The 16,801-nt window shown below is 38.7% G+C and overlaps 1 protein-coding gene across 1 annotated transcript in view; it reads right to left on the bottom strand.

The window, feature by feature from the left end:
- The window catches only part of CSMD1 (CUB and Sushi multiple domains 1), a 2,085,346-nt gene that overhangs the window by 631,134 nt on the left and 1,437,411 nt on the right, over positions 1 to 16,801 (bottom strand). The window contains 1 exon segment of the mRNA XM_018042044.1: positions 2,316 to 2,403. Within this exon segment, the coding sequence (XP_017897533.1) occupies positions 2,316 to 2,403 (88 nt within the window).

Here is a 16,801-nt window from a genome sequence, read left to right as displayed (position 1 = left end):
TTGTGTCAGCTACAAACTGGCGTGTGCCAAGAGCATCGCCAGGAGCTGAACAGCAGCCACATGGGCACTTGCCACCTGCCTCTGTGGAGACTGAACCCTGTGCTGCAGCTGGCCTTCAGCACCCCCGCTGCCTGAGGGGTTCAGGTGGAGTGAGGCACTCTGTGCTCCAGGGCACCGCGTGGAACTGGTCTTTAGAGAGCTAGATATTTTCAGGAACTGATTTCATGATCCTGTTAGGCAATTAGAATAGGAAAAGGAGTCCAAAATGGCTAAAAGACAAAAAAGGGAAAAGCCCACAAAAATAGAACAAAGGAAGGTCCAAGGACCAGAGTGAGGACCTCAGGTAAAGCAGACGGCCCTCCTGGCTATCCTGGTTTACACAGGGCAGGCCCAGGGGGAGGAGAAACAACACACAAAAGGAGGAGCCAAATTTGAGCTGGGGGCCTCTCTTCTCTTGTCTTTTGGGTCTGCCTGACCTCACTCCTCAGAGGATGAACCATCCTTTGTTTTCCCTAATAAAGCTGAGCTATAACACTGGTCCATCCGTTGCTTCAAATTTTTGCTGCAGTGAGACAGAAGTGAGGAAATTACACACTCTCCTAACAATCCCAGTCCTTGCATCTCTTCATATCTAGAAAAATGCTAAATCCCTTCATGGCGCCATCAGTTCCTTGTGACTAACAGAGAACCTTTTGTAAAGTAAGCATTTGATTGCACTGAACTCCCCCCCCTCACTGAAATCTTATGTATTGACCTTCCCCCACTGCCTCTTCAGAGCAGTCTCTCAGAGGTTATCTGAGGAGCTGTCTCCCGGGCTGCGGTCCTCATTTTGCCCCAAATAAAACTTAACTCACAGCTGTCAAGTTGTGTGTGTGTTTAGTCAACAACTGTAACCATTCCAGTTGTCTATTCCATTTAAAATAAGAACAATGCTATTGTCAAAAGTATTTCAGTAGCACATCTATACTTATGTTTCCTTTTCATGTAAATACATATATATATACACACACACACATATATATTTATTTCATTTTACCAATTTCATTACAGCCACTCTACAGACAATTTTATTATTTCCTCTAGTCATAAAAAAAGACACTGCTATTCCAGTTTCACTGAGTAATATTTCTTCTTCCTTCTCTAAATGTATCACTGCTTTTATTCAATTTTCAGCTCACTTTAGCAGCCTCAACTCTCTTTTTCTGTTTCTTTTTCAAAAATAATGAGATTATAAGGATTAAAAAATTGCTCTTGCTCCCCTTTACTCTTTGACTTTGCAGCTTACTTCTAATACTAGTATTCATCTTGTAAGCTAGAGAATGTTCAATTTATTGAACTAATTAAAGTCAAAAATCTAAAAAGAAATCACTATTATAATCATTACTTTATTCATAATGTATCAACTATAAAGCAGACTCTACTAATCATAATTTAATAAAATGAATCATAACATTTTCTTCATAAACTGCATTGATTGCCACTCACATTCATTATTATAAAAGTTTATTTAATGAAATAATTATAAGACTATAGCTAAATTTTTCATTATCTATTTTTAAAAACAATAACTAAACTGCATTAGAATTGGCTCAGATGGTGAAGAATCTGCCTGCAATGAAGGAGACCAGGGTACAATCCCTGGGTTAGGAAGATATCCTAGAAAAGGAAGTGACAACCCACTCCAATATTCTTGCCTGGAGAATCCCATGGACAGAGGAGACTGGAGGGCTAAAGACTATGGGGTTCAAAAGAGTCAGGCAACTAAGTGACTAACACTTAACAATTTTCTTTTCATAGGAAGGTGTTGTTGTCATTTAGTTGCTCAGCTGTATCCACTCTTTTGTGACCCCATGGACTATAGCTTACCAGGCTCCTCTGTCCATGGGATTCTCTAGGCAAGAATACTGGAGTGGATTGCCATTTCCTTCCCCAGGGGATCTTCCTGACTCAGGAATAGAACCCACATCTCCTATGTCTCCTGCACTGGAAAGTGGATTCTTTTTACCACTGAACCACCAGGAAAGCCTATATGGGAAGGCAGCAAATTAAAATCAGAAAAAAAGTCTTGTACACAAATTTTGATCAGACCCATCAAGTTGGATTTTTAATAGTGGCTTATACACTGAAAGGAACAGACTCTGGAGTATCTGGAATTTTCCACCACAATGTGTTTTAGAATTCTACAGATATTATGGCTGCATGATAATTGAGAAGTTGCACCTTTAAATCAAAAGGTAAGATAATTAAAACTACAGGGTGAAATTATAATGAGCTAGAAAGTAACGTGCTATGGAAATAAATACTTTCTCTCCTACCTGAAGTCCGAACCCGCTCTCCTGCCATTCTCTGGAATCCCAGGATCTGGACACATGTCGGAGACCAAAGCAACACCTCCTTGCGTTACTGTAATAGAAAGAAACATGATGATACTGCTCAGGAAATATCCATATAATGACATTATATTAGACAGATTTGGCTCTTTAATGATGATGCCTTAACATGTGATTTCTATTAAGAATTCAGACAGTTTAGTTAGATTAAAATAAATCTACCCTTATTCTTAAAAAAAACAGACTTTTATAGAGGAGGCCAAAAATCTTCGTTTGGAACTCTTTCTTCTACTAACGAAGTCTTCATACAATTAACATTTTCTCATTAAGATCACCTTTATGACAACTAACAATTAATAGCATGATGGGGGAAAAAAAGAGCATCATGTCACAAACCACTTAGCTTATATAGAAGATAGCTTTCATTCATTTCCATGGATGAAATGGAAGTGTTAATTATTTATTAAGATCTATACAACAGATATTTCACATAAAGTTACTTATTATATTGTAAACATGAAAAATGCTTATCATTTAAGTTAAACAAATAACAATCTTCTTGTGCAGTGTGCTGATTTATTTTTTGAATCTGTGTATAAAGAGTCTTTCCTCCTGCTAGGATGGTTTACAATCACAGATTAGTTTTTAAAGGATTCATTTGCTTGTTAGAGTGGCCACTACTCCAGTAACCATCCCACTATCTGAGTAGTCTAATCCAATCAAGGTGACATGCTCTTTCCAGAAATTTTCAGTAGTGGTCTTGTGACTCAATTCAGTTCAATGACACATGAGAGGAAGCCTGCAGGAATGCTTCTGGGAAGACCGTCCTGTTAGGTAGTAGTGATCATCTCTTTTTCACTCTGGACCTTATCATGTTTGAATTTCAAATTTGTAACTCTTGGTACCATCTTGTTACAGTACAGGTTTTTAAATCTGTAGTCAGTGGTCTACTAAAACGTCTCTAAAATTTATTTTCTAAAAGTGTTCTAGTTTTATTGAGGTCAAGCCTCAATAAAGAATTTAACGTCCACCATATTTTTTCTGCCATAATCAGCTGTATAACTCCCACATTTGCTCAAGTGAAACAGTTATTACTGTGTCAAGTCATCCTCCTCAAGGTGAATGGCTATCACTGTTTATAGAGGAAGTAGTCCACAGTAGGGTGGTTCTTACTGCACTATTTTAGCTTATCACACTGGTCTAAAGTGAAAATGAAAGTCACTCAGTCGTGTCCGACTCTTTGTGACCCCATGACTATATAATCCATGGACTTCTCCAGGCCAGAATACTGGAGTGGATAGCCTTTCCCTTCTCCAGGGGTCTTCCTAACCCAGGGTTCAAACCCAGGTCTTCTGCATTTCAGGTGTATTCTTTACCACCTGAGCCACAGGGGAAGCCCAAGAATACTGGAGTGGACAGCCTATCCCTTCTCCAGTGGATCTTCCTGATCCAGGAATTGAACTGGGCTCTTCAGCATTTCAGACAAATTCTTTACCAACTGAGCTATCAACAACTTAAAGGCTTAGAAAGATCTACCTCTATATAGTCTCTGTTTTTCTCACATGGAATAGTAGCAAAAAATTAATGACAAATTGAAGGAACCCACACAAATCAACTCAAAGTATTCTGGGTCTTTTTTAAAGATAATGTCAAAGCTGCTTACTTATTCAAAACAAGAGTGCTTATTTGGAATTCTCTGAGTGCACTGAATGAAATAGTTAAGTCTGAATAGTTTGCAGATGGCAGGAAGATAACAAAAAAATGATGAGAGATAAATGATAAATATGTTTGATTTTCTGAAACAGAGATAGGCGCGTAACAGGATAATGATAGACATCCATGGTGACACTTTATGTACAAGAAAACTAGTTCCTCAAACTCAACTACTCATTCCATTAGCATCATCAGCAATTAATGTGTCTCAAAACTGAAGCTGAAACTTGCAAAGAATGATGGTGATATATTTGCTTCAAGCAGGATCCTGATGCTGGAGAGAAACATTTCCAAAAGAGAGGAATTCCTGGACTTACTATCATTTTAACTCTAATTTTGTCAAATTATATCTTAACCAAATATCACAGGACACATGTCATAAATACTAACAAATATATGACACTTCAGTCAAAATCTTAGAATTTAAAATCAAAACTGGAATATTCAGTAGGTAGTTTCATGACCCATCATTAACTAATAGTAATGTAAGATATAAAATTATACACGTGGATGAAGAGATACAAATCAGATAGTTTGAAAAAGACTTTGAATGAATTTAGATTAAAACTGTGGAAATTATATTAATGTATACATAATCAAATTACTCTTTCACAGCAGTTGGCTTTTACGCTATCTCATTAGACCCTCACAAGGTTCCTATGAAGTAAGTAGAGCAGTAAGGAGCATGCTTTTCCCATTAAATTGTAACCGAGCCAGGTCCTACAAGGCCTTCCCAGGACAGATTTCTCCATGTCCTCTGCTTTCTTCTTGTCCATAGAATACTTGAGCCTCTTAATTCTTCCCCAAGCTCAAAATAATAAACTAAATTAGAGAAGTGAGAAAATGTAGAAAGAAAGGAAAACAGTCAAGCAAGACAAAATTATAATACTTTAGCCATTAAACAAAGTCAAGGACCTTCAGTTCCTCCTAAGAGACAGATAACATTTGGAGCCATGTCCTTTGAGCTGCTTTGAAGATACTGAAAGCCCCACCCACCAGAGGGAAGAGGTTAACTGCATCCTGACCACAAGCACATACTGGTTGGAACAAGAAGGCTGATGATGCTGACTCCCAATTACTTCACCACCAACCAACCAGAAGAATGTCCATGAGTTGATCACACACCCAGAAACCCCGCTCCCCTCCCCTTGTCTTTAAAAACCTTTTCACGAAAGACTTCGGGGAGTTCAGGCCTTTTAAGCACTAGCAATCAGGACTCCTTGCTTGGCACCAGCAATAAATGCTACACTCTCCTTCACCACAACACAGTGTCAATAGTTTGGCTTTACCTCATATGGGTGAGTGGACAGAAGATTTGTTCAGTAGTGAAAATTATCCTGGTCTTTGAGGACATGTCTTGTGATCGTCAATTCAAATTCAACACAGATTTGTTTTCTGAACAAATTATATAGCTAGATTGGTGCCCTAGTAAAGGAAGCAATCAACACAAAAGAAGTATGCACAAATTGCTTCTATGAAAAAGGATATCATAAACAAATAAACTGGCATAGACAAGATTTAGATTAGTGAAACAATCAGAAGTAATTAGAAATAAAGTACTACGAATGATGATGATGATAATGTAAAATTAAACTTTACTTAACATTAAATTAAAGCCAATTTAATCTTGGCTAGAAACTATAAGTATCATTTATACACATTTAAAACTGAATCCTTACAATCATTCCATGAGGAGACAATGTCAAACCCATTTTCCAAGAAAGAACTGAGGACAGAGTTACCGCTCAATTGATTATAGATCCAGGTTTATTTTCTTACATTTGCTCCACTGAGCTAGTGAGATAGTGCATATTAAAGGCCTTTGTGAATTAAAGTGAGGCTTTTAAAATAATTTTTAAATTCTTAATAATAAAATTCATTTTATTGTAAAAATGAACCAAAAAGTAAAGGAGAAAGGTGTATTCATGTGTTATCTCCCAGTCAAGCATACACATGGGAAGCCATATGGTCCCAACCACGAGGCTTTAGTTCAAATGCCATCTGGTGGCAATTTTCCTGCAGTAAAAAAGACCAGATCCACAGGCTTTCCACATGAGACCATTAGCCACCTTCAGAGCACTAGAACAACGAATTGACTGGAATATTAAACCTTCATGTAAGATGCCATTTTTCAAAGTTAAAATTTGGTTTATATTAATAGATCTTTGGATTAATAATCCAAAATAAAGTCATTTAAGTCAACTCACACTTTTTAGTGATATTGCTCCTGTGACTTATTATAGCATATTTTTATTGTTGATATTTATTTCTTCAGAAACTTAAAGACATATTTCAGCCGGATTAATTTTGAGACTAATTCTAAACATTTTAAACTTTCAGAGAGGTGACATATGTTTCTAGTTGCATAACAATCAAGAACCTTGTTACACAAAACACATTCTAGTTGAAATTCCTCAGGTAGCAATATCTCCACTGTATCAATGACCTTTATATGTCAAAAACCCCATGCTAGGCATGTGTGTTTGTGGGGTAGTGTGAACCTCAGGCTTTTCTGCGATAATCAGGTTGAATAAGTCAACACTGACATTTGTTCTTTCACATTTAATGGATTCAGGCTTTACTTTTTAAGGCACTTCCCTTTTTTGATTTGCAAGATGCTGTATCACAGTAAGAATGAAGCATCCGTATTACTCTTTCCTCAAAAGCCAATACCTTGATTAAAAGTTCATTTCAACAATATTTCATATTATAGTAATTTCCTTCATTTAGCTATAACAGGGTTGTTTTCACTTAAACAGCATCACATGGGACATTTTCATATGCATAATAGAATTTTTGATATTTTTTTCTTTCTACTGAATATATGCACCTTCTCTACCAGCTGTCAGTTTTGATCCCAGAATGATAAACATATACTGACAAGCTTCATAGAAACTAAGAGCTTCTTGATGAAGGTGAAATAAAAGAGTAAAAAACTGGCTAAAACCTCAACATTCAAAAAACTCAGATCATGGCATCCAGTCCCATCACTTCATGGCAAATAGATGGGGAAAAAATGGAAACAGCGACAGACTTTATTTATTTTGGTGGGCTCCAAAATCATTGTGGATGCTGACTGCAGCCATGAAATTAAAAGACACTTGCTCCTTGGAACAAAAACTATGACAAATCTAGACAGTGTATTAAAAAGCAGAGACATTCCTTTGCCAACAAAAGTCCATGTAGTCAAAGCTATGGTTTTTCAAATAGTTATGTATGGTGTGAGAGTTGGACCACTAAGAAGGCTGAGCACCAAAGATTATATGCTTTTGAACTGTGGTGTTGAAGAAGACCCTTGAGAGTCCCTTCGGCTGCAAGGAGATCAAACTAGTCAATCCTAAAGGAAATCAATCCTGAATATTCATTGGAAAGGCTGATGCTGAAGCTGAAGTTCCAATACTTTGGTCACCTGATTTGAAGAGCCAACTCATTGGAAAATACCCTGATGCTGGGTAAGACTGAAGGCAGGAGGAGAAGGGGCCAACAGAGGATGAGATGGTTGGATGGCATCACTGACTCAAGAGACGTGAGTCTGAGCAAGCTTCAGGAGATGGTGAAAGACACAAAGATTTGGACACGACTTTGTGTCCAAGGGGTCACAATGATTCGGACATGACTGAGTGACTGAAGAACAACATAGAAATAGGTGAAACAAGAATTGCTGTCATTTTTGATAACAAATTCTTTTTATCACAACGTTAGGGTTTCAAATGTATAGTTTACATAGAAATAAGTTGTCAGAAACACATTGCTTTGATCTGAAGTATTTTGGACCTCAGATTAATGGATGGATAGTGAAATAACCATGAACAGTATGAAAAGGCAAAATGATAGGATACTGAAAGAGGAACTCCCCAGGTCAATAGGTGCCCAATATGCTACTGGAGATCAGTGGAGAAATAACTCCAGAAAGAATAAAGAGATGGAGCCAAAGCAAAAACAATACCCAGTTGTGGATGGGACTGGTGACGGAAGCAAGGTCTGATGCTATAAAGAGCAATATTGCATAGGAACCTGGAATGTTAGGTCCATGAATCAAGGCAAATTGGAAGTGATCAAACAAGAGATGGCAAGAGTGAACGTCAACATTCTAGGAATCAGTGAATTAAGATGGACTGGACTGGGTGGATTTAACACAGATGACCATTACATCTACTACTATGGCCAGGAATCCCTTAGAAGAAATGGATTAGCCATCACAGTCAACAAAAGAGCCCAAATGCAGTACTTGGATGCAATCTCAAAAATGACAGAATGATCTCTGTTTGTTTCAAGGCAAACCATTCAATATCATGGTAATCCGAGTCTATGCTCCGACCAGTAATGCTGAAGAAGCTGAAGTTGAATGGTTCTATGAAGACCTACAAGACCTTCTAGGACTAACACCCCAAAAGATGTCCTTTTCTTTAAAGGGGACTGGAATGCAAAAGTAGGAAGTCAAGAAACACCTGGAGTAACAGGCAAATTTCACCTTGGAATACAGAATGAAGTAGGGCAAAGGCTAATAGAGTTTTGCCAAGAGAACACACTGGTCATATCAAACACCCTCTTCCAACAACACAAAAGAAGACTCTACACATGGACATCACCAGATGGTCAACACTGAAATCAGACTGATTATATTATTTGCTGCTAAAGATGGAGAAGCTCTATACAGTCAGCAAAAGCAAGACAAGGAGCTGACTGTGGCTCAGATCATGAACTTCTTATTGCCAAATTCAGATTTAAATTGAAGAAAGTTGGGAAAAACACTAGACCATTCAAGTATGAACTAAATCAAATCCCTAACAATTATACAGAGGAAGTGAGAAATAGATTTAAGGGACTAGATGTGATAGACAGAGTACCTGATGAACTATGGATGGGGGTATGTGACATTGCACAGGAGACAGTGATCAAGACCATCACCAAGAAAAAGAAATGCAAAATAGCAAAATGACTGTCTGAGGAAGCCTTACAAATAGTTGCGAAAAGAAGAGAAGCAAAAAGCAAAGGTGAAAAGGAAAGATATGCCCATTTGAATGCAGATTTCCAAAGAATAGCAAGGAGACATAAGAAAGCCTTCCTCAGTGATCAGTGCAAAGAAATAGAGGAAAACAACAGAATGGGAAAGACTAGAGATCTCTTCAAGAAAATTAGAGACATCAAGGGAACATTTCATGCAAAGATGGGCGCAATAAAGGACAGAAATGGTCTGGACCTAACAGAAGCAGAAGATAATAAGAAGAGGTGGCAAGAATACACAGAAGAAGCATAGAAAAAAGATCTTCATGGCTCAGATAATCACGATGGTGTGATCACTCACCTAGAACCAGGCATTCTAGAAGGTGAAGTCAAGTGGACCTCAGGAAGCATCACTATGAACAAAGCTGGTGGAGGTGATGGAATTCCAGTTGCACTATTTCAAATCCTAAAAGATGATGCTGTGAAAGTGCTGCACTCTATATGTCAGCAAATTTGTAAAACTCAGCAGTGGCCACAGGACTGGAAAAGGCCAGTTTTCTTTCCAATCCCTAACAAAGGCAATGCCGAAAAATGCTCAAACTACCGTACATTTGTACTCCTCTCACATGCTAGTAAAGTAATGCTCAAAATTTTCCAAGCCAGGCTCCAACAATATGTGAACTGTGAACTTCCAGATGTTTAAGTTGGATTTAGAAGAGGAAGAGAAACCAGATATAAAATTGCCAACATTCTCTGGATCATTGAAAAAACAAGGGAGTTCCAGAAAAACACCCACCTCTGCTGTGTTAGGGGCTTCCCTGGTAGCTCAGATGGCAAAGCGTCTGCCTGCAATGTGGGAGACCCAGGTTCTATTCCTGGATCAGGAAGATCCCCTGCAGAAGGAAATGACAATCCACTCCAGCACTCTTGCCTGGAAAATCCCATGGATAGAGGAGCCTGATAGGCTACAGTCCATGGGGTTGCAAAGAGTCGGACACGAATGAGCTTTATTGACTATGCCAAAGCCTTTGACTGTGTGGATCACAACAAACTGTGGAAAATTCTGAAAGAGATGGGAATACAGGACCACCTGACCTGCCTCCTGAGAAATCTGTATGCAGGTCAGGAAACAACAGTTAGAACTGGACATGGAACAACAGACTGGTTCCAACTAGGAAAAGGCTGTATATTGTCACCCTGTTTATTTAACTTATAATATGCAGAGTACATCATGAGAAATGCTGGGTTGGATGAAGCACAAGCTGGAATCAAGAACCCAGAAAAAGCATCAAAAACCTCCCATATGCAGATGGCACCACCCTCATGGCCATGAAAGTGAAGAAGAACTAAAGAGCCTGTTGATGAAAGTCAAAGAGGAGAGTGAAAACGTTGGCTTAAAGCCCAACATTCAGAAAACAAAGACCAAGGCATCCAGTCCCATCACTTCATAGCAAATAGATGGGGAAAGAGTGGAAACAGCAGCAGACTTTATTTTGGGGGGGCTCCCAAATCACTGCAGATGGTGACTGCAGCCATGAAATTCAAAGATGCTTACTCCTTGGGAGAAAAGTTATGACCAAACTTGGCAACAAATGTCCGTGTAGTCAAGGCTATGGTTTTTCCAGTGGTCATGTATGCATGTGAGAGTTGGCATACACAGAAAGCTGAGCACCAAATAATTGATGCTTTTGAACTGTGATGTTGGAGAAGACTCTTGAGAGTCTCTTGGACTGCAAGATATCCAACCACTCCATCCTGAAGGAGATCAGTCCTGAATATTCATTGGAAAGACTGATATTGAAGCTGAAATTCCAATACTTTGGCCACCTGATGTGAAGAGCTGACTCATTTGAATAGACCCTGATGCTGGGAAAGATTGAAGGTGGGAAGAGAAGGTGATGACAGAGTATGAGATGGTTGGATGGCATCACTGACTCAATGGATATGAGTTTGAGTGGACTCCAGGAGTGGGTGATGGAAAAGGAGGCCTGGCGTGCTGCAGTCCATGGGGTCTCAAAGAGTTAAACGTGACTGAGCAACTGAACTGAATGAAACACCCACGTACAACTGCCTTTATCTGTGAGCATCTTGGCTGTATTTTCAAGGTGTTTAATTTAACACGTCGGACATATTTACCTGGGTGCTCTCTCTCTTTCATCACGGCATACTTTAATTCTTTCACTTTTAAAACACTGAAATTGAATGTCCACTAGCATAATTTTTATGTTTTGATTTTACCTGAGTTCTCTTATTTCCAGTTAAGGCCATTATCTTAAACTCTCTCTTGGTTTACTGTAATTTATTTCTATATCATACTGTAATAAACTATGCTAATATAATAAATGTATTATTGAGAAGCTCTTTCAAGCAATGTTTATCTGCTTTCTATTGTACAATATGTATAGACTATTTGGCCAGCATTCAAAACCTTCTGTCTTTCTAATATTATTCCAACTACCACCTGCAAGGATCTGATGTTCCAGGTGATCTTAGATACTCCAAATTCTCTCACTGTTAAGCTTTTATTTCTCTTTAACATTGAACATTTATCACTTCAAGTAATTGCTTTTCTGACAGAAGGAAGACCAAGTCAATTTCTTATATGTGATATAATGTTAAAAATTATCCTCCAACTGCTATAATCACTATGGCAGCCAATAAATATTCAGAGAGGGATTATTTCATTTATGCATTTTCAAGTTAAACCAAGGTGTTTATTTGCTATTCAAATAAAAATAAATATAATAATATGCTAGTACAAAATTGGTACAAATTAACAGCATTGAAGCTTTTATAAGATCCCTGAGAGTGGTCCTCATCTCTGTACAATTCCACAGCATCCTCCAAGATTTTTATTAGGATGTATCCTGGCAGCACCCAGAGGAGCTGTCTCAGACCTCCACTGGCCCCCACAAGAGACCTCCTCTAGCCCCACAGGTGCAGAGTGACCCTCACCTGAGGACCGAGCTGCCTTAGCCTAGAGTCTCCTGCCTGTCACTTCTGTGCTGGTCTTTGTGAAAATGTAAGCACTCTGGACTTAGGACTCATGAACAATGTTTAGGGCCTACTCAGAGATGTCTTATAGGATACCTAATCATTGCTGGTCTTCTAACAGGAAAGATAGCATGTGACCAGGTCGATTAATATTACTATTTTGCATAGCATCTAAAATACTAGCATAATAAACCTGAAATATGAGAGAAAAGGGGGAAAAAGCTCTAAGTCAATGTACAGTATAATTGATTTCAGGACTATATATATATATATTTCAGGACTATATACATACATATATATGAATATATAAAATATATAAAAGAGTTGACTCATTGGAAAAGACTCTGATGCTGGGAGGGATTGGGGGCAGGATAAGAAGGGGATGACTGAGGATGAGATGGCTGGATGGCATCACAGACTCGATGGACGTGAGTCTGAGTGAACTCCGGGAGATGGTGATGAACAGGGAGGCCTGGCATGCTGCGATTCATGGGATCACAAAGAGTCGGACACGATTGAGCGACTGAACTGAACTGATATTTACATTTAAATACAGGTATTTAAATGTTTTATATTAAAGGTAATACATTTAAATTGTAAGACCTTATTTGTCAATTACTAGGTTTAAAAAATAGGAAATATTAATTACCTAGTAATGAGCACCCATAGAAAGTTTCTTTCTCATAGTGGAGTATAAGTGATTTTAGAAGCTTGTATATAAGTAAATACTAATACAGTAAATGTAAATGGTATCAGCATGTATCATACATTTTATGAATTACTTAGTTTTCACTTATGCATATATATGCTTTCATGTTACTAATTTTAAATTAATTAAATATTAAATAGATATAATATTCAGTCAAATATATGTTAATAACTCATATTTGCTTACATAAAATAGTTAAATATATAAATATTGACAATATTTAATTAATATTTAATACAAATGATTTATCTGCCATATATTTTTATAATCTACTATATAACATTATTAGTGTGTATTTACAATAATACTATATAATAAGAGAATGCTTAGAATATCTTTATGAATTCTAGGCAGGCAGAACTCAAATTCTCTGATAATTTTTTGAAACGTAGAGTTTAGCATTAATATATTGGTAAATCAAACTAGTTTGGTCACTCCTAAAATTCTCACTATCTCAGAAATTTATATGTGTAATTTCACTCTGAACCTTAATCAGATGTTTTGCAAATGTAAAATTAAGAAACAGCAGTATTTTTTTGACTGCTATAGAACATTTCTTACAGAATAGTAACGGTCATTTGAAAACACACACAGCCTCAAGTTATTTTGGAGAAGTGGAGGGGCTGGTCGGGAGGGGGGACACCAGGCAAGGGAACATGTGAGCAAAGACATGGAGGACTCAGAAATACAGAGAACCCAAGTCCAGAACTGAGGCAGATGTCAAACCGTGAAAATGCGTTTGACTGAGATGCCTCATTTCCAAAAAAAAAGAGAAATATTGAAGTATAGCTGATTCACACTGTTATGTTCATTTCAGGTATAGAGGAAAGTGATTCAAATTAGATTCTTTTCCACTATAGATTTTTTTTTGAAAAACCTTTTTATTTTGTATTGGAGTAGAGCCCACTTACTGGCTAAATACACATGAATTTGAGCAAACTTCCAGAGACAGTGGAGGACAGAGGAGCTTGGTGAGCTGAAGTCCATGGGCTACAGAATTGGATGTGACTTGGCGACTGAACAGCAATGATAAAGCAGGTTAACAGATAATATTGTGCTAGTTTCAGGTGAATAGCGAAGGTACTCAGTCATACGTACACATGTACCCACTCTCCTCCAAACTCCCCTCTGAGGAGGAGTCTCACTTACTTCATGTATGCATGCCACACGGCATTCCGATCTCTTCCTCATCGTGTGTATGTACATGTGGATGTGTTTAGTTACATGTGCTGATAATCTGAAACCTAAAATGTGTATGAACTACAGATGGTCCCCACCTCACAACTGACTTGACTTAAAATGCTTTGACTTTATAGTGGTGTGAAGAGATACATGTTAATCAATGTGTGGTCAGTTCAGCTCTTGTGATGCTGGTTGGCAGCAGCAGCAGCTTGTTTCCCATCAGCCACACAATCATGAGAGTCAAGTGCCCATATACTTAGAGAGCCTGGATCCAGCAGCTGTTCTGTTTTTTTCTTTAAGTGCCCTTTTCAACAAACGACATGGGCTCCCAGGTGGTGCTAGCCTGCCTGCCAATGCAGGAGATATAAGAGATGTGGGTTCCAGCCCTGGGTTGAGAAGATTTCCCCGGAAGGAGAAAATGGCAACCTCCTCAATATTCTTGCCTGGAGACTCCCATGGATCCTGGTGGGCTACCGTCCATGGGGTCGCAAAGAGTCAGGCGTGACTGAAGTGACTTAGCACACACATTCGACACTTCACTGTAAAATAAGCTTTGTTTTGGATGATTTTACCCAAGGCTAGTGTCCAGGGCATGTTGAAGGTAGGCTGGGTTAAGCCACGAAGTTGAGTAGGTTAGGTGCACCAAATGCATTTCTAGTTAACCATATTTTCAAATTATGATGAGTTTATCAGGACATGACCCCATTGTCTGTCAAGGAAGATTTGTATACAGTTAGTCAAAAGTATTGACTTTGAAATGTTTTCTTTGAACTCTGGACTTTTCACTTTCTTAAATAGTAAATACCACAAGAGTACACTTAATCAACATTTTACATTTTCTTACAAATGGTAAATGGGAAAAGAATAGCATTTAGGCTAATTTGGCAACATCTTTCATGCTGAAACAAACATAATTTGGGATTAAGAAAAGGGAAAACAGACAGGCATCATTATTATAGGATGTAAACTGAAAAATAAGATGGAAGTTTTGTCTCAGAAAAATCACGGAAATTTAGTGATGAAAATTAAAAAAAAAAAAAAAAAAAGTAGCCAAGTCCTTCACTTTTCATTCTGGAGAGTAAAACCCAGAAAGGTTAAGTGACTTTCAAGGTGTGGTGGGTGGTAGAGCTGGGGTCAAACACAGATGCTTTAATGCCAGTGGAATCTTGGGCAGGCTTGCTGTTGAGCCTTTATGAACCTCCATCTTCTCACCTGAAATATCTGCCATGAAGCATTATTGTGAGGCTTTAATGTCTTAGCTTTGCAGTATGCCAAGCAATTCTTAATAAAAAGAATACTTCTACCAGTATTTGCTCCTCTCTCTTTTTTTGCTGTAAACTCCTTGGGCTAAATTATTTCTGTGTTTTCTTTCAACTCTAATATTCCATGAGTCTGTCTCTGTAATTTCCATCCTCAGTGAAATTTCATTGAGGGTTGTTATAACACAAGTTTATTTTATAAAAGACTAAGGAAATGGAAAATATCCCATGAGAGACACAGAAACAATGCAGGTAAAATGATATTCTACTGAAAGCAACATTAAAAAAAAAAAAAAGCTTTCATAAAGTAAAAAAAGAAAGAGAAAGACATGACTTGAAATAGTACAACCAGAGGCCAAGAGACACAAATGGAACTGTCATTCAAGAATACAGGTCTTAGTGTCTCTCAAACAAACTGGTTGTGTTGGAAATTGTGCCTTTCAACTTAGCAGTAAGTGGATTTGAAATTTTGTTTTCACAGTATTTACACTTGTTTCTTGCAGTGCTATTGTGATACATTTAAAAGCCCACAATAGATGTTAACATTATTTTTGAACAAACTCTGCATTTTTATTCATAAGAAGCAAACAATTCAAATGATTTTTTGATATTTTGAGTAATCAAAATCACCATGGAAATAACACTTGGAAATAGAAATAGCAAGTTAATTGCGGCCAATCCCATTTAGTTATTTACTATCCACTCAGCAAAGTATTGATTGAACGCCCAGTACAGGGCGTCCTCTGGGTTAGCCTCCAGGAGGTTTAGGGAGAAGACCTCACAGAGAAAGCATCAGATGATACAACCCCAGAGCATCAGTCGCCATCACAACTGAAAGGTGCTGCGGAGAGAAGAACAGAATGGCATTAGAAAGTAAGGGACAGAGGGGGCGAAGACCACATCTAGGATGGGGGCGGCACTGGCCTCTGCTGGCACTTAAAGGGGCAGTGGCGTCAGCGAAGGGCAGGGTGAACAGAATTAGCCCCCTGCTCAGTAAAACACAGAAGTCAAGCTTCTCCGACGGGAAGATACAGAACCGAGAAATGAAGGCCCAGTCACCCATCTTAGTGCAGCTCGAGAAGTGATAACCAAACAGGAAACCACTGAAGATGCTCAGGTGAGAAGGTCTGACTTACACTAGAGAACTGGGCAGAGAGAGGGAGGAGGCTGTAGACGCTGTCCACATAAAGGATGATGGGGGCTTGGACCGGCAGGCGACCGGGAGATGGAGTGCAGTCTACAGAGCCTCACTGTGCTGGAGATGAAATGGAAGCGACTCTGTGGCCGGCTAGGTCAGAAGGCCTGGGAGACAGGGAGTTATCTGTCTCAAGGAACCCGTCATTTCAGGGGCGTGGAAAGCAAGAGGAGAACGGATTAAGCTCGGAAGGGGAAACATTCCCTTTTGAACTGTTACACTGAAGATGCCAATAGACAAGCCCAGTGGGCAGGTCAGCTAGTCTGCTGGATCAGGAGACATGGCATTTTACAGGAGCACGGGACTTGTCATGCAGGTGGTATTGACGATCAAGGGCATCACTGACAGATCTTCAATGAGATGTGATCACCGTCTTGCCCTGGAACAATTCAAGCACGTTTCCTGGCATGTGCTTTTCCTTCTGCCTAAAATGCCCTTGAGCCACATCTTTGTATTACTGCCTTCTTGGCACAAG

This window comes from Capra hircus, chromosome 27, assembly GCF_001704415.2.
Source record: "Capra hircus breed San Clemente chromosome 27, ASM170441v1, whole genome shotgun sequence".
Lineage (NCBI taxonomy): Eukaryota > Metazoa > Chordata > Mammalia > Artiodactyla > Bovidae > Capra > Capra hircus.
This window is presented reverse-complemented; position numbering and strand designations above follow the sequence as displayed.